At 42.5% G+C, this 23,318-nt stretch overlaps 3 protein-coding genes across 18 annotated transcripts; 2 read left to right on the top strand and 1 right to left on the bottom strand.

The window, feature by feature from the left end:
* Positions 1-807: 807 nt before the first annotated feature.
* Positions 808-6,213, top strand: LOC115555623 (dimethylaniline monooxygenase [N-oxide-forming] 5). 12 transcript variants are annotated; one of them, XM_030372591.1, is made up of 11 exons: positions 808-950; positions 1,839-1,979; positions 2,178-2,369; positions 2,727-2,892; positions 3,061-3,203; positions 3,667-3,866; positions 3,978-4,211; positions 4,314-4,435; positions 4,649-4,721; positions 4,822-4,918; positions 5,293-6,213. In XM_030372591.1, exons 2-11 carry the CDS (start codon positions 1,848-1,850, stop codon positions 5,308-5,310), a joined length of 1,377 nt encoding a protein of 458 aa, XP_030228451.1. In that variant the 5' UTR covers positions 808-950; positions 1,839-1,847; the 3' UTR covers positions 5,311-6,213. The 12 variants fall into 12 exon arrangements, with proteins under 12 accessions (XP_030228451.1, XP_030228447.1, XP_030228452.1 ...); XM_030372587.1 differs by having other exon boundaries at positions 4,317-4,435; positions 5,253-6,212; XM_030372592.1 differs by having other exon boundaries at positions 4,855-4,918; positions 5,293-6,212.
* An 872-nt stretch (positions 6,214-7,085) lies between these two features.
* Positions 7,086-13,972, top strand: LOC115555602 (dimethylaniline monooxygenase [N-oxide-forming] 5-like). Of its 2 annotated transcripts, none has more exons than XM_030372560.1 (10): positions 7,086-7,676; positions 8,837-9,039; positions 9,286-9,468; positions 9,821-9,986; positions 10,108-10,250; positions 10,357-10,553; positions 11,210-11,345; positions 11,504-11,723; positions 11,946-12,018; positions 12,258-13,972. In XM_030372560.1, the coding sequence occupies exons 2-10, from the start codon at positions 8,908-8,910 to the stop codon at positions 12,658-12,660; spliced, it is 1,653 nt and encodes a 550-aa protein (XP_030228420.1). In that variant the 5' UTR covers positions 7,086-7,676; positions 8,837-8,907; the 3' UTR covers positions 12,661-13,972. The 2 variants fall into 2 exon arrangements, with proteins under 2 accessions (XP_030228420.1, XP_030228419.1); XM_030372559.1 differs by having other exon boundaries at positions 7,090-7,676; positions 9,280-9,468.
* LOC115555603 (dimethylaniline monooxygenase [N-oxide-forming] 5) lies at positions 13,660-21,334 on the bottom strand. Of its 4 annotated transcripts, none has more exons than XM_030372561.1 (10): positions 21,215-21,333; positions 20,721-20,887; positions 19,612-19,800; positions 17,295-17,460; positions 16,603-16,745; positions 16,236-16,432; positions 15,274-15,427; positions 14,964-15,171; positions 14,794-14,866; positions 13,660-14,717 (listed from the first exon to the last, which is right to left on the bottom strand). In XM_030372561.1, the coding sequence occupies exons 2-10, from the start codon at positions 20,850-20,852 to the stop codon at positions 14,354-14,356; spliced, it is 1,626 nt and encodes a 541-aa protein (XP_030228421.1). In that variant the 5' UTR covers positions 20,853-20,887; positions 21,215-21,333; the 3' UTR covers positions 13,660-14,353. The 4 variants fall into 4 exon arrangements, with proteins under 4 accessions (XP_030228421.1, XP_030228422.1, XP_030228423.1 ...); XM_030372562.1 differs by lacking the exon at positions 21,215-21,333 and adding an exon at positions 21,071-21,087; XM_030372563.1 differs by having other exon boundaries at positions 14,354-14,717; positions 15,280-15,427.
* Positions 21,335-23,318: the final 1,984 nt, after the last annotated feature.

Here is a 23,318-nt window from a genome sequence, read left to right as displayed (position 1 = left end):
TTTCAAACTTGATTGAACAAAGGGTGGAAATGGCGTGGAGCGCATAAGGGCACTCTGTGATGGGACAAACAAAAAATGCTCCAGAGAAAAATGAAACAAAAGTTTGCCCATTCTTTTGATCTTGATAATCAACCATTCAGTTGGATGATTATCAGATTTATGTCACAGTCAGTCCACTGCCGGTAGAACATAATCATTACTGGGAATTTGAACCTCATGGATGTCCAATAATTTAGCTGTTGTATTGCATGGTCTTTTTTGTATTTAATTGGATGACAACTTTGTTGATGATAAGTTGAGCAGAATGCGATGTGCCTTCATCCAAACCGGGTTGTCAGAGTCACGGCGAAATACAAATACATGAGACTAGTCTACTGGGGCAAACTATCTGCGTAACTTTGCTATATAATTCATAATTGATGTAGGTCACAGCCCAGCTATTGTTGCCTGAGGGCAGTTGAGACCAAACCAATACAATTCATTGCATTCATGAATGGGACCTGTCATAAGGTAAACCTGTAGTTCACATGAACCACATTCAAACACTTTTAAGATGTCTGGACAACTTCCAGCCTTGACATTTCTAACTAATAGACCAACACTGATCTGACCAAATGAAACAATGCAGCCAAGTCTACCTAGTATTGAAAGTGTTCTCCAATAAAGAGACCTCTGCCGAAGAAGGGAAGATTTCTACGTTTCTAAAGATGGAAATTAGTAAAAATACCAAAATATAGCAAAGCTCTCTTTCATCTACCTATGTAAAAATATGAGAAGCATTTAGCACAATTTGTTCAAGATCTATTTTTATTCAACACAGTCTTTACAGCTCAGGCAGAGGTTCAATCGGCTCGCCTGTTTTTCTGACCTTTGAGTTCAATTGCGTTCCAACCAGTTGTTCTGGGTTTGGACTTCAGGACGATCAGCAAGCCCTAACTGCGCAGACTGAAGTAGGTGGCTTAATGTTTAATTTAAAACGGGTTTCAAACCTATGTGTTCAAGATAGGCCAACAATTTGTTTCTATTAGAAAATCTATTTGCCAATGCTAAATGGTGGTTTTTCATCAGCTGTGCAACTAGACTCGTGTAAGCTTACTACAGTCTTGTAAGAAAAAGGAAATAAGAAAAAGAACACCACAAAACGATAGATCTAGATTCTTAATCTCGATTGGCAGGTCTAGATTCTCGACCTTATTGTTTAAAAGCCCCTAGCGATGTGCAGTAAGGATAATTGTAATGCCACTTCAACTCAGCCATATCTGATTTGTTGAGTGTAATTTCTACAACTAGATTTTGGTAGTGTTTCGGTTTCAGTTGTCCTTCATACATCCCCATACACATCCACCTAAATCTGTCAAAGTAGGCCTACAGACAAACCTTCGTATAATATTCATTTAATATTCATATAAAGGAGCTCAGAAAGGAAGACTTCTCGATTCAATTCCACCGTGGGGTAGGCTGCATCTGCATGGCGGCTGGATCCCTACTGCACAGAAAAGCAGTGTTATCCTTCATCAAGTCTCGAAACGGGGGAAATATAGTCCATTTGTGTTTTCTTTTTTTCTTTGGGTGAGCTTCTGAAACTCCTGGAATTACGTAGGCGCAAGCGGCCAACCAGCCGCCTCTTCCCCTGGAAGAGGCATAGAGCTTCAGGATCACAACATAGGCTGGGGATTCTTCCGTTTCGTCGTGAATATCTGATCTGAACCGGAGTTAATAAACCTTATAGTAAGGGGGATGTGTAGGCCTACCCTATTGTGCAAATTACATCTCAGTTGTATGTTGAAAAAAACGTATAAATGGGCTGCTCAATGATCGTCTCTTTCTTCCCATTGAAGTGCACAACGATGGTCCGGCGGGTGCTAGTTATTGGAGCTGGCGCTTCGGGTCTGGTCTGTATCAAGACTTGTCTGGACGAGGGTCTGGAGCCTGTGTGCTTTGAGAGCAGTGATGACATTGGCGGACTGTGGAGGTTTGAGGCGAGTTTGTACGGGTCTTGTATTAATGTTGTAAATGCAAATGCCATACAATTACCTCCCGTAAAAAAACAAGTCACAGTATGCCTGCACCAAAAATAGAAGTTGATCTAGTCTCATATTCTTATGTTAATATTATTACATAGTCGTAGTCATGTCCGAAGTTCTTTCCTTCACTTTCGTTTGCTTTTACTCAAACAGGAATCACAGAGTGAGTCAGAGCGCACTAGTATCTATCGCTCACTGGTAACCAACACCAGCAAGGAGATGATGTGTTTCAGTGACTTCCCCATGCCTGCTGATTACCCAAATTATCTGCACAATGCCCAGCTTCTGCAATACTATCGGCTTTATGCAGACCACTTCGGTCTGCGCAGACACATTCGTTTTCAAGTAAGTGGAAATTCTGTTTTCTGTGTGTCTGGTTGTCTATGGTATAATCCCCATAAAAAAATAATCTGGAGATGAATAGTATAATTGAATAGATGAACGGTGTAATAAGAAAAAACATGGCGGTCAGTAGGGTTTGGTTTCAATATAACAATAACTTATTTTGGAGTCAGCCCCGCAAAACTCGGATCTTTCAGCTCATAAATAATTGCAGTATGTGTGTGTGTGTATGTGTGTGTGTGTGTGTGTGTGTGTGTGTGTGTGTGTGTGTGTGTGTGTGTGTGTGTGTGTGTGTGTGTGTGTGTGTGTGCGCGCGTGTGTGTGTGTGTGTGTGTGTGTGTGTGTGTGTGTGTGTTTCAGATCAAGGTGACACATGCCAGGCCAAGGCCAGATTTCTCCCAGTCTGGTCAGTGGGATGTGATCACAGTGGACCGGGAAGGGCTGGAGGAGAAACACATCTTTGATGGGGTTCTGGTGTGTTCTGGACATTACACACAGCCAATCTGTCCCCTAGGAGAATTCCCAGGTCGGTAAATTGTAGTGAATGTGCTTGCAGTTGTTCACAAATAAAATTGGTGTGTCTCTGATATCTGTGACACTGTCCAATGATTTTGAATAGGCAGAATACTTTTCACGATAACATTACATTATTTGAGGAAATCTCTACATTTCTTACATGTTCTGCCACTTTCAGGCCATGAGCAGTTCACCGGCAGATGCCTCCACAGCTGGGAGTATAAAGACGCAGATGATTTCAGAGGGAAGAGAGTGGTGGTGGTGGGCATCGGTAGCTCTGGAGGAGATTTAGCTGCGGAGATAAGCAGATCTGCAGCCAAAGTCAGGCATCGATCGATTACCTATTATCATTTTGATTTGTCAGTTATCATAGTTATTAATTCACTTACGTTAATTCTACTTCTTAGTTCTGCGTGAATATTTCTTTATAAGAGTTCTAACTACAATACATTTTAAGTACATTTAATATCTTTCCCCTATTGTGCACTCATATTAGGGCTGCACAATACATTTATTCAGTACTATTTTGCAACAATTATAAAGAGATAAATCAATCTGTTTTTGTAAGGCTCTTACATTAAACAAAATTACGACTTTTTATAACTCAGCGAACACTTTGTATAATTCGTGTGTGTATGTTACTCATAGACATTACAGAATATTAAGCAAATCAATAATCAGTGAGAGATAAATAACCCCAATCATAATATCCTTCAAAATAATCGTATAATTTTGGCATAACCGTGCAGCCTAACTCACCACCTTCTCTTCCTCAAACCATCAGACATTCCTTAGCACACGGAAGGGGGCCTGGGTGGTGGGTAGGATGTCCAGTGGGGGTCTTCCCCTGGACATGATAGCCATCAGCAGGTTCACCAACACCCTAAAGAACCTTCTCCCCAAAAGGCTGATAAACTGGGCGTCAGAGAGAGTCTTGAACCAGAAATATGATCACAGACTTTACGGGCTGATGCCCAGAAAAAGGTAACACGTGTGCAGTGCTTTGGGAGGAACATGTCTGAGGAGAATGTACTTTCCGTTGGAGAGGGGAGGGGGTCATCATGTACAACCATATTTATGATTAATCTCTCAAAGGATCTTAGATGGTGGGGTGTTGATAAACGATGACCTGCCTGGCCGGATCCTACAAGGAGGGCTGGTGATGAAGACCAACCTGTGTGGCTTCACAGCCTCCGGGCTTGTGTTTGAAGATGGAACAGTGGAGGAAGACATCGACGCTGTGGTCTTCTGCACAGGATACCGGGCTGTTTTCCCATTCCTGCCCCTGTCTCTTTCTGATGGGCCAGGAGGCGAGTTGTCCTTGTACAAGTAGGTATCCATCATGGATATAACTGTTTTGGTCTCTAGAACTGGAGTGGGTATCACCTTTGCTAAATAGTTTTCTTCTCATTTCTTTGATGTATGTTTCAGAAGGGTGTTCCCTCCTTCTCTGGAGCCGCCCACACTGGCCATCATGGGTTTGTTTCGGACCAAAGGACCGATCATGCCCATAGTGGAGATGCAAGTCCGGTGGGCGTTAAAGGTTTTTACAAGTAAATACCAAACTGGAAACACTCAATTGCATTAGATCCCTGGCAAAATGCAAGCACACTGTCACAAAGACGCCTACCAGGTGCCTGACTAAAGCAACACACAGACACACATAGACAAACTCCCTCACATTCTAACACTCTTCCTCTATCTCACTCACTCACTCACTGACTCACACATTCACACACAAATAATAACATGTTTCTTTTCACAAGGTTCATGCCATCTTGCCATTAAAGAGAGAATGCTGTGTGTCATTGATTCTGAGAGGAGGATATTCATGGGAAGGTAACTGGAATCATGATCACTGGTCCAACAATGAGACAGGGAAAACATAAAACAAGCATAAAGATCAGGATGTCATTTATCACCATATAAATATTGTTAGTTACCTAAGCAGAACATATCCGTCGCATCACAGTAATCCACAAGACGCCGCATTGCAAGTGGAGTATATCCCATACCTGGATTCCATGGCTCAAGAGGTGTGTTGTCTAATGCTTGGTTGCGAATCCATTGTTGCTTAATACTGTTCAAAATGTAATACAATGGTCTTAAACCTGCACTTTGTGTGTTTCCATTTCCCACCCTAGTGGTTGGAGTAGAAGTTGTAGCTACAATTATAGCTAGTGGACCAAAATAAACAATTCATTTCAGATTGACATTTTCTGAATGGATTGACTAGATGCATTTTATTCATTTTTTCAAATATTGTTTTATGCAGTAATGAGCTGCATTAAAGAGTTACATATGCTTTATTAAGTGTTTGCTATCTGTACTTCACCTACAACTGTTGTTAATAAGACTCTCCTATCCCAGATCGGTGTTCGCCCAAACATTCTGTGCCTATTCCTGACAGACCCTAAGCTGGGGTTGAAGGTGTTCCTGGGGCCATGCACACCTTACCAGTACCGCCTCACTGGGCCTGGGCGCTGGAACGGAGCCCGCCAGGCTGTCCTCACTCAATGGGATCGGGTGGAACAGCCATTCAGGACCAGAGCAGTGCAGGAACCAGAGTCAAGTAACTGCGGTGCCCTTTCCCTTTGGCTGCTGTCTGGGGCAGCCATGTTGATATGTGGTGTGTCGTGGTGGTCTCTGGAATAAACTTCCAGCACACCTTCCTTTGTCAGCCCATGACAGATCCCTGTGATCCACAAAGCAGGACAATGTGCAGGGACAGGCTGAAGACCTTGGGTCCAGGATGACCTTGGTATACAGGATCAAAATATATATATTATAATAATGTGATTCAAATATATATTCTTCACATCAGCAGAGAAGAGATCCCAGCCTTCATGATTTATTTCCCTAATATATCACCTAATTATCTGTGAGCCTTTTTTACCCTATACCCTTTCGACACTGTAGACCATATAATACTTTTGGACAGGTTAGAAAACTGGGTGGGGCTTTCAGGCACAGTCTTAAATTGGTTCAGGTCCTACCTACAAAATAGGAACTACTTTGTTTCCATTGGCGACTTTGTATCAGAATCAACCAACGTGACATGTGGAGTCCCACAAGGTTCGATCTTAGGACCCTCTTTATTCAACATCTACATGCTCCCACTAGGGAAAATCATGCAAAATAACAATATTGACCATCATTGCTGTGCTGATGACACACAAATCTATGTATTGCTATCACCAAATGACTATCGGCCCATAGATCTGCTGTGCCAGTGCATTGAGCAAGTAAAAGACTGGATGTGCCGAAATTTCCTTCAACTAAATTAGGAAAAAACACAGATAATTGTATTTGGTTCTAAAACGGAATGGCTTAAAGTAACCCAACACCTTCACTCTCTGTCCCTGAAAGCCTCAATCAAAGCCAGAAATCTAGGGGTTATCACGGATTCAGATTTACATTTCGACAGTCACATCAAATCAGTTACAAAATCTGCATATTATCACCTTAAAAATGTAGCAAGACTTAGAGGGCTCATGTCCACCGAAGACTTGCAAAAACTTGTACATGCCTTTATAACTATTAAGTTTGATTACTGCAATGGTCTCCTTACAGGTCTCCCAAAACAAACTCTAAGGAAGCTTCAGCTTGTTCAGGATGCTGCTGCTAGAGTTCTAACAAAGACCAACAAATTTGAACATATTACACCATCGTTACATTGGCTTCCTATAGGTCAAGAGAATTGATTTTAAAATCATGGTGCTAACCTATAAATCCCTACATGGTTTAGGCCCAACATATTTAACTGATATGCTTCCACTACATAAGCCTTCTATACCACTAAGATCTTCTGGGACCAATCTGTTTATTATCCCCAGAGTAAACACGAAACATGGGAAAGCAGGATTTAGTTCCTATGCAACCAATAGCTGGAATAAACTCCCTGAGGATTTAAGACTTGCCCCAACTCTGAGCACCTTTAAAACAAGACTGAAGACTTTTATGTTTGCTTTAGCTTTCTGCTAAATCTTAAATACATTGCACTTTCTAAAAAGCTTTTTTAACTTTACCTTTATTTTCTACTTTATTACTAAAATGCCTTTTTAACTTACTATTTTACTCATTTCTTTGCATATGTTTTCTTTTGCCTATCTATTATTTTATTTTATTGTATGACAATGTTTATATGTGAAGCACTTTGAGTCTGCCTTGTGTATGAAAAGTGCTATATAAATAAACTTGCCTTGCCTTGCCTTTAATATTCTGAAAAACAAAGTGCTATAGATTAGGCCTGATGTGATTAATGCCTTTTTGTTATATAGGCCTACTCACCTGAAGCCTTTTTAATTTAATCATGTCTGAGTGGGTAGGGTGATACAATTAGGCCTTTTGGAAAACCATTTTTCAAGTCTATCTGTTGAGGCAAATGTATTCTGTCTGCAGTCACCTAATATTTAATATTATCCACATGGGTGAAAAATATCCTCAAACAGCCTGTCCCTATTATGTTTGAGTGTCCCATGGGGTAGGCTAGGTTTTTCAGATTCTATGCAAATTTACAGCATAACTTGGTCCTTATACAGCGCAACAGTGAATTTCCCCTTTTTGAACTGCTCTGGTTCTGAAAGTTCATTTCCCACCCATGTTCTCCATTGACTTTCAGAAAATAATTTTACAATTTTTCCTTTCTTGGGTAGCCAAACTTGTTGTCTACGCCTCATCCAAGTTACTCAGTCAATGAGAGGCAGAGTAGGGCGGGTCACGACTTCACCCTTTGTCTGCTAAACTTGTTTGCTGCGAGCCACACTTCCAGGTAGCATGGAGAACACAAACACTGTAAGCAACTTTTTTTTTTTAAAGTAATTAAGCAAATGATAAGGTTAGCTTGTCAACCTAAAGAGTAAGTGATTCTACTGTTTCAGCTGGAATTCGAACTCTGAGATAAAAACATTTTTATTTTGGGTTGGGAGTTTGAGGAAAGAGGGGGGGGTGTAATCCCCATGGTTACGACCCATGAAAACTAACAAGCAAAGTTGTATGTAAAATGAGCCCCACACCATAGTTTAATGCAATATACATACAATATAACGATATAGTGGGAAGCCTAACCTTCACTCGGACACGGATCTGAAATGAATCGCTGCTTAGACGGCGCTTCACCATACACATACACACACACCGTAACGTTATACTATAAGGGTCCGAAAGCTCAATCTTCTCTCGGAAGCCATGTCTACACACGTGTCCTTAATGTTTCAGGGAGAATGGCAAGCAAAAACATAGGATTTGAACTTTTTCCCTAAATTTGGGACTTATTTCATTCACAGAGATAAAAAGGCATAGATTACTATGTCGACGATCATAGAAAAACAAATTAACACGTCAGGTTTTAGTTAGCCATTGCGGTTCTCCATTGACCTGCACGGCCGATACAAGAGTTTGTATCTAACCCATGCCGTGTTGTCTGTAGGGCTGGTTAGATGAACCACTAATTGTTATGAACAAGGTTGAACAAGTCTGTGTTCTTCTTTCTAAACTTAACTGAGTATTGATATCAGGAGAATTACTTATTTAATTGACATTTTTGATGCTTCATATAGTAGGTCTGAAAATCCCTGACAATCTTTTATGTGTAACTTAAACAGAATTTGTTTAGAAAATGGGAAGGGACCTGGGCACCGTGCATCACTAATTGTCTTTATTTTCCTTAAAAATAATCCCCTTTTTGAGCCATCAGCAGTTTGCAAGCCTGCAATTAAAAAGGGAATGCATATAATGGGTCGTTTTTCAATATTTTGATTTTGGGAAAAGTGATTATCAATATGCTTATATATTTTTAAACATATCCAACACCCCAGTTCAGTGAGTCGAAATTGCAACACTGCAGTGTCCAATTAAATAAGTCAATTTAATATTAACTCTTTAACCATCTCTTTACCAACTCTGGCTTTGAAAGCTACCTTTGACCTCAACTTTGATTTTTCTTTGACTTCTAGTTAAACACAAGGTTCAGCTTTAGGTTTGGCATTTTATCCCTTACCCTCAAAACAACACATCTGCTGCGGAGATGGTGCAGAGGGTGGCTGTGGTTGGAGCGGGTCCCTCTGGGCTGACCAGCATAAAGGCCTGTCTGGATGAGGGTCTGGATCCCACCTGCTTTGAGAGCAGCAATGACATCGGCGGCCTGTGGAGATTTAAGGTGAAATTCGATTAGGCACAGTGATACTGAACAGTTAATATTAGGGACATTTCCTCATAGTAGGGGTAAGTGACAAACCTCACTTATTTTTATGCTAATCATAATAATTCAATATAGTATAATTGTCCCAGACAGATTGAGGGGGTACCACATTCCAACATGTTGCTCAGACGTTATTATTTCCATAATAGCAACATTTATACATCCTATGTGTCGTCAATCTCATCGTTCCTCCACTAGGAACAGCCAGAGCCTGGCAGAGCCAACATCTACCACTCTGTGGTGCTCAACAGCTCCAAAGAGATGATGTCATTCAGCGACTTCCCCAGCCCTGCGGACTTCCCCAACAACATGCACCATTCTGAGGTGCTTCTGTACCTGCGGCTCTACACCCAGGCCTTCAAGCTGCTGCCACATATACACTTCCAGGTAGAGCAATCTGGCGAATAGGCCTTCTTTGGTCCATTTGGAATGGCCTTAAGCTGGAATTGTCAAGTCAGTTGAGACTATAGTATTGGATCCAAAAGGGATGGCTGCTGTTTTCATCCAACTGTTACACACATAAAAAATTGAAGATTCATCTGCAAATTATTCTTCCTTGCTTGTGTGAAAATTCAATTCATGCTAATACAATATTTCTCATAAAAAAACCTGGAAGCATGCTGATAGATGGTTTATTTTATTTTGTTTAAGTATGAAAAACCTGCACTATATGTGGGTTATGTGTGTTCATGCAGATGTGTCTGCATTTACTTTTGTGTCCCATTGTGTTTATTTTCAGAAAACAGTGGTGAGTGTGAGGCAGAGGCCAGACTTTCCTGTGACAGGCCAGTGGGAGATAGAAACAGAGGAGAAACCAGGGCAGAGGGAAACTCATGTCTTCGATGCTGTGATTGTCGGCTCTGGGCATTTCACAAAGCCTCATCTACCACTTCACGACTTCCCAGGTACCCTATCAAGGACAAAATGGCCCTCAAACATGCATTAAAATCAGATCCATGATTCAACCCGTTTATGTTTTTTGGTAAAAAAATATACATGTATACTTTTCCTTGCTGTGTTTTGTAGGCATTGAGAGATTTGATGGGAAATACTTCCACAGTTGGGAATATCGCAATGCTGACAGTCTGCAAGGGAAAAGAGTGGTCGTGATTGGGATTGGAAATTCTGGCGGCGATATTGCAGTCGACATAAGTAGAGTTGCAGAAAAGGTAAATAAATGAAAAATCTGCAGTAAAAGAGGAGTTCAATGACAGTTTATCAGGGGAATGCCTAGTAGTATTGAATAGAGGGAATGTTTTTTTTTCGGTTTTATAGGTGTATCTCAGCTCCAGAAGTGGGGCGTGGCTGGTCGGCCGTGTGGCAGAAGGGGGGCTCCCTTGTGACCTGGTGGGCACTTCGCGCTTCGACCTAGCGCTAGCGGGCTTACTGCCTACATGGAGCGCCAAGGCGTTTGAGACCAAGCTGAACCGGGCGTTAAACCACAGCCTCTATGGCCTCCAGCCTCAACACGGGTAACCAGTGCACAGAAGAGCTAGATGCTAAGAGCTTCCACAGGTCCATCTCTAAATTCATTCCTAGGCATTCTGATCTCAAGAGGGAATGCCTGGAACTTAAAATGTTGGTTATTTTTGAGAGAGAGAGAGGGCAGGTCTTTTGAGCATGCTTCGGAAGGAGGGATTTCCGTTTCAGTTCCATGGGTTTTGCAGCACAAGGCGAGAAAGTGACAATCGTTTCCATCACAGTTTTTTCCATATTTATTCCCTCTTCTCTTTATTTTATATTCTTGTTGTTGTTCTTCTTGCCATGTTCATAATATTCTCACTCAGAGAACCATTAACTGGCTTACACAGCTCAGGGGGAGATGGAGAATGCGAATTGTGTTGGAGTACTCCGGGATAACGCTACAATTCTTGATTCCCTCTCAGCTCAGCTCTTACCTTCCCAATCATGGACCGTAATTGTTAAACTTTTCAGTTGTGAGCCGAATTCTCTTGAGAGAGCTAAGGTCAGAGATGACTTTGCATACATTAGTTGATGATCTACTAGATATCGTGGTTTGTTAACTGTACTCCAAACAATGCTTGACTTGCGATTATCCATATGGACGGAGGTATCTTTTCAATTATTAATTATTATGTAATTTAAGCATCCACCGTCTTGTTGGCAGGTTTTTTGCACAGATCCCGCTAGTGAATGATGAGCTCCCAGGTCGGATCATCTCAGGTCGGGTTCAGATGAGGCCAAACGTGAAGGAGTTCTGTGATTCCAGTGTGGTCTTTGTGGATGGAAGCATTATAGACAAGGTGTGCTTTGATCATCTTATCATATATTTTTCTGCTATTATTAAGTAGCCAGTTTTTTTTGCTTTTTTGTTTTTTTGTTTTGCACTGTGAAGGCGACACCACAAATGTATAATTTTCCCTACCAAACTTGTTAAAGCACATGTTGTTTTTCCACCCAGGTGGATGTGGTGGTGTTCGCCACGGGTTACCACTACAGCTTCCCCTTCCTGCCCCGAGACCTGCAGGCTAAGAGCGGCCACAGGCTGCGACTCTACCGCCACGTATTCCCTCCTGGGATGTCCAGACCAACGCTGGCCGTGGTGGGCTTCATCCACGCTCTAGGAGCCATCAACCCCCTGGCTGAGATGCAGGCTCGCTGGGTCACACGTGTATTTAAAGGTACACTTGGCTCCTCGGGTTCAGGCTCCAGGCCCAAACAAGACCATAGGCCTACTCTACTACTGTTTGCACTACTGTTTCCATATCTGATTGAATCAGATGGCTTGCAGAATATCATTGATGATACTGATATACTTAATAGATATCCAGCAATGTCAAGAAAAACAAGAATGCTACAATAGCTGTTCACTAACTATAACTCTTGATTGATTTTTCCTTTAGATCTGATAGCACTTCCAACACAGGACACAATGCTGCAAAGCATTGAGAAGGAAACAGCCACCATGCATCAGAGGTGTGTGTGTGTGTGTGTGTGTGTGTGTGTGTGTGTGTGTGTGTGTGTGTGTGTGTGTGTGTGTGTGTGTGTGTGTGTGTGTGTGTGTGTGTGTGTGTGTGTGTGTGTGTGTGTGTGTGTGTGTGCTAGTCTACTTACCAATAGGCCTTATAAAATAGGATACTGTCAGCTCTGCAGGATGGAAAAATCATTTATTTTTTATTAATCGATTTCTTCTGCCATGCCTTTCCCTCTCCTAGTTTTGCCGTCTCTGAGCGTAATCCCCTTCAGGTTGCCTATCTACCTTATATGGACTCTCTGGCAGAGCAGATCGGGGTCCGACCGAATATCCTCTGGCTCCTGCTTAAGGACGTCCGTCTGGGGCTGCAAGTGCTCCTGGGCCCTTGTACACCGTATCAGTTTCGTCTGAGTGGGCCGGGACAATGGGTCGGGGCCCGTGAAACCATCCTCACCCAGTGGGAGCGGGTGGCCCAGCCTTTCAAGACCAGAGTGTCACCACCAGTACCCGAGCCTAGTCCGGATCACAAAATGGGGCTGATGATGGCTTTATCGGGTGTAGCCGCCCTGTTCTGCTTCTGTCTCCACGCAAAATCCTCCTTCTGTTCTGTGCCCCTTCCACTCCTCGCGTGGAGGGCTCTTTAAGTGTCTCATTGGTGTTGAATGGGATGGTTGGTTTGCTGGCTCTCTTTCTTTTGCCTGTTTTAATAACATGGGAACATCACATATATTTTGGATGTTTAAGGTAACACTTCTGGCAAGCGTTTCATATAGATAGATACACCGCCTCCTCCTTCTGAATATCTTAGCATGTCTTTGAGAAAAGCAGTTTCATTGTTGACTTGGTCTGATGTAGACGAAACGTGAAGCTTGGCATCATAAGATTAAAAAATAATTTAGTTTATCTTTAAACCTGAGTACACCAGTACTATTGCAGTTCAATATGTTAAACTATAATCTTTGCAGTTGTTGATGGAAGAGTGAGGCTGCAAATGATTTTCCTTCCCTTGCCTTAGAACATTTGTCTATCTGGGGAATACAAACAGGCTTTATTGAACAATCTTGCAGAATCACATTTTGGTTACATTTTGACATGATACAATTTGGAATGATCTGTTTAAAATTGTTTATCCAAGTTTTAATGTATTTATTGATGTTTGGGATACCTTCCTTAAACCTGGTCAATTTAAACCATTGTTAAAAGAAAGTAATATATTAGATCCATGTTTTGGATACAATGCAGTGATTTTTGGTCTTGTTGGCTTGGTTTAATAAATACAATTCATGAGATCTTAAATACAATATATGTATTCTACCAGATCTGCCTTATAGCATTTATACCTGACTTGCAGTGGTTGACCATGCCTTATTCATACTACATAAGCAATTGGCAGATTTATTTTAGTTTTTTATAAATGTGTTATCTTATTCCGACCATGTATTCATAATTTATCCTCCACCCTGTGGTATATTTGTGTACGTTGATGTGTTTGTAGTAGTAGTTTGTTGATAGAAACTGTTTATTAAGTGAGTGAAGTTCTCAACTTCTATTACAATTTAAATCAATTGGCAAGGAAGTGTAAGGGGCCTCAGTTCAAATAGCCCATATTAATATGTTTATAATTGACAATAAACCACCACACGTTATATTCAACGATTGATTTAATAGCATGTTATTAATAGAGCGAATAGGATTAGTTTATCTCAATGCAGTATGTTTTAACACAAGGAACAACTGTATACTCCTACATAATAACTAAATTATGTATCTACATACATCTTACAAAAACGTTTAAATTATTAATGAGCTGACTGAGGGACTCTAGTGATCGGTCCTATCAAGTCTAGGCAAAAACAATGATTTAGCAAGAGATTATTTAGAGTTAATCCTTTCAATTGATATGTGCACATATTTGAACCATATCTATAGTGTATTTCATTGTTTAAAAAACCTATTCTAACCATCTCTACAGCATATTTCATCATTTAACGTTAGAAAAATCCAAACCTTGCATCATCAATTTCGTTGTGTCAGGATGATTTGTTAATAGTTTTTTGGGCATTTTCTTGATCATGTCAAGTGCATACAATAAGCATGTAATATCTTCATACGTTATTGCTACATGTATATATCTTATCACCTCTAAAGATAGATAAACTACCTCTTAATATTTAAATATGACCCAAATCGACTGAAGCAATTACTCTGAATCAAACCCTGAAACACCAAAATGACATCAGCCTTAAATTTTAGGAGGAGCATAGCACCTTGTCTTTAAACACTATTTCCAGCTCCCCATGAAGGCATAAAGCCCTGATTAAGAAATGCAGACGGGTCCTACAGTATGGAGGGGAGGCTGTTCCTGTTATAATAGGAAGCCACACCCAGCGCAGCAGCCAGCAGAGCCAAGGGCACTAGGACAGAGCGCTTGGGCTCAGGGTGATTACATCCATTGGTCATCATGGGTTGGATCACCCTGTCCCACTGTGTCAGAATAGCCTGACGAGCCCCGGCCCACTTTCCTGGACCTCTCAGACGGTACTGGTAGGGGGTGGAGGGGCCGAACAGTACACTGAGTGCTACTCTGGGGTCGGTCAGAAACAGCCTGAGAATACTGGGTCGCACCCCAAACTGGTCTGCTACCTCATCCATGTAGTCGACAAAGTCAACCTGGATGGTGTGCCTTGGACTGGATACGTACCTGAGACAGAAACGTGTGTTAAAACCACATGTTTAACCAAACCAGCACCATTGGTAGACTTCACTCATCGCAATACCTTCTGGCCATGGTCTCCTGCTTGCACTCAACCTCTTTCAGCATGGCGGCGACTGAAGGACACTTACAACATCCTGTTTGGAATAAGAATATCGTTGAGTTTGAGTGGTTTCCATTGTAGGTGGAGAACAGGGTTACTTGAGACGCTTAGACAAATAGAGCACGTGTCACCTTTGAAAACACGGGTGGCCCACCGGGCCTGGATCTCAGAGATGGGCATGATGGCTCCCAGCGGCTGCACGAGTCCGATGACGGCCAGCGTGTTCCTCTCCAAATCCGGAGGGAACACGTACTTATAAAGTGAGGCCTTGTTCCCAGAGACTGGCAGCACATTGGAGGCGAGAAACGGAAATGAAAAGCTGTACCCAGTGGCAAATACCTGCAACACAAGGGGATCACATTGATGATATGATAAAGAATACGGAATTGGGAAATAGCACTGTGTGTGTGTGTTTGAGGTACTGTGTGTGATTGTATTCACCCCTACCACTAGGTCAATATTCTCTACTACACTGCCATCGTCGAACTCCACACTGGATCCTTGGAATCTGCGGATGTTGGGTTTCACCTGAACTGTTCCGGACAGGATGCGGTTGGGCAGATCATCACTGACGGTTGGATGTTGACTAAACAACCTGCCATTTGAGTGTGGATGCTTTAGTAAAAGGTTCTGGCAGGTTTGCGAAGCCCATTGGTTAATTGTTGGCATTATCAATGTCGATGATGATTTTGGTTTAATTTATCTCCTCTCGTGGTGTCTGGCATTCTGAAATTGGGAAGCAAGCAATTTACATCTATTCTATTCTATTCTATTCTATTCCATTCTATTTTCTTTTTAGCTCCCATAGATTTACGTTTGCTTTATCCAACACAAGTGAGTGCATGCAATCTGCCCTAGCTAGGTAATTTTCTCCAATATTGCCCACAAATTAAAAAAATAAGATTAGATGTTTGGATGCCACATGCTCGCAGACTGGTGACTGAGGCACGCAGTTGGAATTCTGAGCGAAAGATGTTGGCTTCGCTTGAGGTGATGTGATAGTTCAAAATGATGAGTGTAGACTAGAGCAACATTTCAATTAGTTGCAAGGGTCAGTGTAGGAGAGGGCAATTGATGGAGTGCAGCAAAAGCATTGACTTCTTAATAAAAAAGGAAGGGCATAGGTCCCGGTTGTATGAATGTATCTAGAAGCCTCTCAGTCTCCAAGTCCATGAGCATGCGCAGTGCTTGCAAATACCGGATCGATTCTTATTACTTATAATTTGAGATTTTTGAATATTTCATCGGTCAACATAGACAATGTCAGCCATGAACCTGGGGTCTTAGCAAACCAGCCAAAAGCCTTCATCTATCCAAAGTACGACTTTGGATACACGAAGCAAACAGTTGACACAAGACTGTTAAAACATGACTCAGGGCAGACAACATCATGTACTGAATACCTGTGTTTTGGTTTTAGATTGTACAGCCTGTGGTTGAACCGTTGATTGAGGCTTCTCTCTACCATGTTGCAGACGAGATTAAATGGGAGGAGTGATCTCAAACGTATCAAGGCCCTGCTGACAGTCATATCCCAGGGCCAGCCATTGTCTCCAACTCGGTTTCGGATCCAAGCCCCCCTCCGAGTGCTCAGGTAAACCTGAAGGGACGGGTCAACAGGTTAAGAGATCCATGAATCATTCAAATGGATGACGATGATTAAGAATAAAAGATTCCAATGTGATTTAGCGAAAATAGGTAACACATTTAGATATTCCATTTTAGGTTTAGTTCGCGTTTATGGGTCTATAAAGGACACGTGTGATGAACCTGCTTGGTGACCCTGCTGAGTTCCACAGCGATGTCTCCTCCCGAGTTTCCTATTCCAATCACTACCACCTTCTTGTTCCTCCACTGCTCAGGGGTCTTGTAGTTGCGACTGTGGAAGTACACTCCCTTAAACGTTTCAATTCCTAGGAGTATAATATTTCATACTTTAAGGACGCAGAAATCAAAGACTAAACTGACTTGTTTTCCGTAATCTAGGCCTACTAGTTGGCAAGATTCCTAACCCCTATATTATCTTATATGACATGCATGTGAAAAAACTAAATACACTGTATTGATATGCTTTGGATAAAGGTCTGAATGACTGTATCTGCTTATAATAATATAATATTGAATATAATATTGAAAACAGATTAAATTGTAGATTAAATTGTGCTCTGAATCAATGCTGGAAACTATGGCACACCCAACAACTATGACTGTATTGAATGAATATTTGTTGGGATTCTATTTTCATAGACTATGTACTCTTCGATATAGTTTGAAAACGTTGAATATACTGCATACAAAAAGCAAAATGCAGTCACACATAATATGCCTCAATTTATACAAATTGTACATTAAATGCATACTTGCACAATTTGGTTATTGAAGTCAGGCACCGTCTGTCCCGATTTGGGCGGTGTTAAGGGAGTGGTGTTTGAACAGTGTTGTGATGAATGGGGAGGCGATACCTGTAAAGTCGTGCAGGGGCATGTTTGGGTGACAGTGGTGTCCAATACAGATCATCACTGCATCAAAGATGTGCTTCTGCTGCTTCCCTTCACTGTTCTCCGTCTCCACGTCCCACTGACCAGAATGGGAGAAGTCAGGTCTCTGCGACACCTTGAGCACTGTAGTCTGAGAACCACAGGCAGAGAGAGAGAGAGACAGAGAGGGTAAAATGCACGTTGTCATCTTACTACTGCAGGCCTATAAGCAGGCCTGTCGCACCAGTTACTCAAGTTCCTCATGTGCGCATGTGCCAAGCAGCCTGCAGCTCACACACACACACAAACACACACAAAGCTTGCGCGAACGCATACATAGATCCCTGACATTTGTACCCTGAAAATCTCCTGATTAATACTACCCCTGGTAGTACTATTTTCTCCGTAGGAAATGTTAATTACGTACCTTATATGTGAATGAGGAGCAGAAAGTCTGTATTTCTCATACCACTTCAGTGGGCGTGTTGATGATGCTTCTGCATGTCATTGAGTGGCCCCCTAAATGATAATCAGCCTGTTGCCTTTTGTTCGCTGAATGGTTAAAAGATATTTAAATGTTGGCACTGCTTTTAAGAGTATATTATGCGCTCAGAAATTTGTTAAATTATCGACTGGGGTTTCCACATTATTGCTATGGGTTTAATTACAACTAGAGGTTGAGCGCTGTCGTGGCAGTTCTTCTATCAGATATTGTGTCTAAGACTGATGAGATATTTAGATGCAAAAAGCAAACAATACTTGCAGGCAATTGCTGGTCATATATTTGTAATAATGGTACGAACAAAGATACATCACAACATGCATCAACAAACAATAAAACAGGCATACAATAAACTGAGGCCTCAGATGGAAGTTCGCCCTGCGTCTCTCTAAAGGTTCGCAAGGAGAAGTCCAGTGAGTGGCTAAAGTCAGGAGTTCTTATACACTTAGGCCCCGTCCACACAGAGCCGATTTTTGGGTGAAACCGCGTAAGTCTTGTGCGTTTCGGCCGACCATCCAGACGGAGCCGGCGAATCCGGTGCCCGAAACCACACATTTATGAAACCACCCTCGGAGGTGGTTTCAAATCTATCCGGACCTATGCGGATTCGTGTTAGGTTTCGGGTAGACGCCTGAAACGCAAACGATGACGTCATTAGCCCCCCACCTGCTGGGGGACGTCAGAGTTGCGTTGAATTTTTTATTTAGTATTTTTTTTTGTATTCTTTTTGTAGCTTTAAATAAAGCCCCTTGATAAATGTAATTACTATGTGTACATTAAAAAGTATTTCTGCTCAATTTAAAAGGTTGAATCTCCTCGTGACTGCACGCAGGCTTGATGCGCTCCACTTTTTTCTGTGGAGAACCAGCGCCTTGAATATTTACTACAGTGTTTCTACAGCTCGATGCGGTTTCGCAATGACTCCGTCTTCACGGAGATATTCTTGAACGGCATAAAACGAAACCGGATCGTTTTCGCCCGTTTCGGCTCCGTGTGGACGGGGCCTTAGATCTGGTTCTTGAGGGCAGCTGTCCCCCAATAAACCAAAAGCCTTTGTTAACCAGATGGTAATCTATTGATTAGAGTTCCTTAGGATGTCATAAAAGTGGGTCGCGGGCCGTGGCCGTGCCATGTAACCCTTTGCTTCTTGATGCTCCCCAGGGGGTCAAGGAAACAGGCCCAAACCAACAAAGGCAGTACGGGAAGAGAATGTGAAAACAGATTAGGCCTACATCAAATAAAACACAAAGGTTTACATTTTATACATCATACATACTGTTATACATCATATTTCATCATATTTATTTATTTATTTACACACAGGTCTCCTACAAACGGACAGTTACATGTATATAGAATGTTTATTTTATCTTATTCAAATAGATTTGTACTATAATTTTATTTTAAATTAGTACATTTATTGTATATATACTGTTTTCGCACTTCTCTTTTCCCACTGTACTGCTGGTCACCTGTGAATTTCTCCCAAGGGGAATTAATAAAGGACTATCTTATCTTATCTTTTAGCCGACCCTGAAGAAGAGCAGGATGGCAAGACCATACACGGAATAGTAAACAAAACCTAAGTTCATAAAGAAAAACGTAACATGTGGTTTTTCCATCACAGCGTGTGCAACGCAAGCTTGAAAACTGTAGTAAAGAATGTCTACTTGAATGCTGATATTCAGGTCAGCACATTGTTCTCCCAAAATTTCCAAGGGCTTCAGTATCATTGCAGTCATCCCTTAGAAACACTTAATCAAATGTTTGCAAGCATGAAACTTGCTGGATCTTACTCACCTTGAAGCATATGTGGTTGATGAGCTGGAAGTGTTCGGCGTACATCCTGAAGTACTCCATGATGCGGGAGTGGTGCATGTAGTTAGGGTATTCAGCAGGGATAGGGAAATCACTGTAGCACATCTTCTCCTTGGAGGTATTGATGATGACCGAGTGATAGATACTGGCTCTATTTGGCTCTGGGTTCTCCTGTGGACATCGTCATAACCACCAACACACCACCATAAGTCTCACCCCCACCATCGGAATCATCATCATCATCATCATCATCATCATCATCATCATCATCATCATCATCATCATCATCATCATCATCATCATCATCATCACTTGAATGGACTACATTTCTAATACTCCTATTTTTTTCAGTAATTTTGGAATTGTTTTTCATATTCTATTAAAATAATTATTCTCTAGAGCAGGGATGGGCAACTTTCATGATAAAGAGGGCCACATTTTTTATCATAACCATCGGAGGGCCACATGACTGCACACTTCAACTAAACGTGAGCTGAGAGAAGCTACATAATTTTGAATTTGGTAGATGATTTCCAGTATTCTGGTGCATTTTGGCGATGGCCACTACCTAAAAAATCGTCCAGAATCATAACCTATGTACGGTATGTTAATTGAACCAACATACATTAATTTCATGTTTTCCATGCTCAAACAGCCACATGAATGGTCAGTATTTTTATCAGTGCAAAGGGCTCACATACATCATCATTCAATGAAGTCAAAAAACTGAAAAACAGTGTCCCAACATTAAGTGCAACAACTCAATGAACTCAAACCCAACAAAGTTGTAGTAGTTGTAGTGGCCACTTAAGTGGATCTTTAATGACTGATATCGCTTCTAAGCAAACTAGACGCATGGGTTTACCTTTGAATTCTATCAATTCTTCTCATCTTTCTTGAACGAGTTTTCTGTAACTCGATCAATAATTATTATTATTATAATTTTTTTTTTTTTTTTTTTTATAATTATGTGCGGGCTGAGTGGGCATGCGGGCCGCGGGCCGCATGTGGCCCGCGGGCCGCCAGTTGCCCATCCCTAGAGGTAAATGCGACCGTAGAGGACATGTAAGGAGCTCGAGAGTATGCTGTACCTTAAATCTCCACAGACCACCGATGTCATCGCTGCTCTCAAAACAGACGACCTCCAGGCCCTCGTCAAGGCAGGTCTTGATGCAGACAAGGCCCGAGCTCCCTGCTCCAATCACGGCCACACGGCGAGCCATGGTAGGTTGATCAATATTGTTCCCCCAAACTTTTACTTAGAGCCAAATTAAGCAATAGAAAACCGTGTCAATAAATGAATTGAATGCAATGCATGCTTATTTAATGAGAACACTACAATGTTTTTGGCCGTGAATATGATTATAATTTTCGCCGTGCTATTTCAGCGACAAGATTTTAATCTAGCAAGATTGCAAGATAAAAATAAAAATGAATTCACCTATAGGCCTACCACTTAAGCCTACAGAAAAGTCGCTGTTTCACGGTGCACACATATACGAATAAACACGTTACTGACAATATGCATGCCGCGTTCACTTGGCACACAGCTATTGTAAACTTAAGAAGTAATACCAGCGCCTACCGATTGTGATGGGATGAAAACAGCTCCTTTTGCTTTGATGAGTTGTGGTCACTGGGGTGCATAAAACTACCAGAGCAAAACAAGTCGTGTTTTTTGTCGCCGCCCACTTAGGGGTTGGTTCAAAATGGTTGTTTCAGACCAAAAAAATAACCTGAGCATTGCAGAAATTTCATTGGTAGGGCTGGGTATCCTGTTAACAAACACGCGCAGCCAGGGGACAATATGTTATGTTATATTAACATACATCAAACTATTGTGGTTACATTTGCGACTACAGCATTGTAATCAATGTATAAACAAGGTTATATAGCATTTGTCCTTGTAAAGCCTGACAGTGGAATGATAAAACGTTTGGCAGAGCAGAATTGCTAGATATTGTTAACTTTTTGTGGCATAGTAGTGACACAACTCTTGCGTCCCTTACAACGCACGACTACGAGAGTTACATTTAATTGTGGTAATATATAAAAATATAATTGTAGTTTTATTTTTTCCTAAATAATTCATGTTATTGTATTTCTAACTCAATGCCATGCAGGGCTCTCAAGTTTTGAACTGAGTTGTCACGCCGCGTCCTGCTACGCTGTCCATCACCCCCATCTAGTGGCCACTTGACGCTACTGTACCTCATTCCGTCACACCTGTCCTCAATCATCAATCTCCACTTCCTTCTTCCGCCGGGGATCTCCATCCAGCCGGCGCCAGTTCGTCGTTTAGAACTACCCAGTTCGTATCGGTCCTACCAGCATTTGTAGTCCCAGTTCAATGTTCCCGTTCTCTTGAAAACCCTCTCCCCTCTTCCCTAGTTCTCCGTCCGTCACTCTGCCTACCTGTCGCCGAACCACTGCCTGCCTGACTACCCGCCTGTCGCCGAACCCCTGCCTGCCTGACTACCTGCCTGTCGTCGAGTCCTTGCCTGTCTGACTGCCTGCCTGACGCCGAACCCTTGTCTGCCTGACTACCCGCCTGTCGCCAAGTCCTTGCCTGCCTAACTGACTCCCTGTTGCCGAACCCTTGCCTGCCTGACTACCGCTTACTTCGCCCAAGCTTGTCACCTACCCCGTGTCCCAATAAACCCTGTTTCCTTTTACCCCGTCTCTGCCTCCCTGTTGCCGTGTTCTTTTTGGAAAAAGTCTGCCGAATCAGGATCGCTTTAACTCACTTTATTTGGTAATGTTTTTGACTAGTCTCTATGAAGCAAAAGGAGGGGAATTGTATGGGCATGCATGGAGATACACTTAGTAGGGCATCTGAAGGATGCGTTACCTGGAGCGTTCTAGCCCCCTGGGCTATGTGTTGTGACTTATCTACTGGGCAGGCGTGGACTCAGTTATATGCTCTGATTGGCTAAGCATGGTGCTGAACTCCCGCCCCCCTGGATACCCGTATGTGTCTTTATGCTGTCCCTTGCGGCTATGTGTTGGCATTGCAACTTTGTTTGTGGCTATGTGCGGGAATTACACTTGTTCTTGTGGCCTTGAGCTTCTGGGTCTCTCGAACATCTTGACCGCTCGTATCTCTAGAATTGACACATGATGAATGGCCTCCTTTATGAGCAAGGGCATATGTGGCCTGTTGGTATGAATGTGTGAATTATGTTACACTGTGTCGGGCGCTTGGGTCCCCTCGCCCTGTCCCTTAACAGTACGAACTGGCCAACATGAACCCAGCTGACACAGAGGCATTCCGGCAGATAATCTCCCGCCAGGGGACTCTCCTGGGTCAACACGACCAGATGCTGCAGGAGATCACCTCCAACCTCCGTGAGTTGTCCTTATCGGTACACTCCTAGCGCCCCGTCACCCCGGAACCAGCAGTCCCAGTCCTGGGTCCATTGGCTTCATCCCGGGAGCCGTTCATCCAGCTCCCGAACATTACGAAGGGGACCAGGGATCCTGTCGGTCCTTTCTTCTTCAGTGCTCTCTGGTGTTCGAGCTGCAGCCCCTGATCGGCTCCTTGCGAGGTGAGGCTTTGCATTGGGCAGAGAGGCCTCAACGTCTTCGGCGTCTTCGCTAGGGATCCCGTAGCGTCGCCTCCTTCGCGGTTGGGTTCCGCACCCTTGCGGCTGAGAGCGGCTGGAACGAGGAGGCTCTGCAGGGGCTTT

Source organism: Gadus morhua, chromosome 12, assembly GCF_902167405.1.
Source record: "Gadus morhua chromosome 12, gadMor3.0, whole genome shotgun sequence".
NCBI lineage: Eukaryota > Metazoa > Chordata > Actinopteri > Gadiformes > Gadidae > Gadus > Gadus morhua.
Note: the sequence above shows the minus strand (reverse complement) of the source record. Positions and strands in the feature narration are given on the sequence as shown.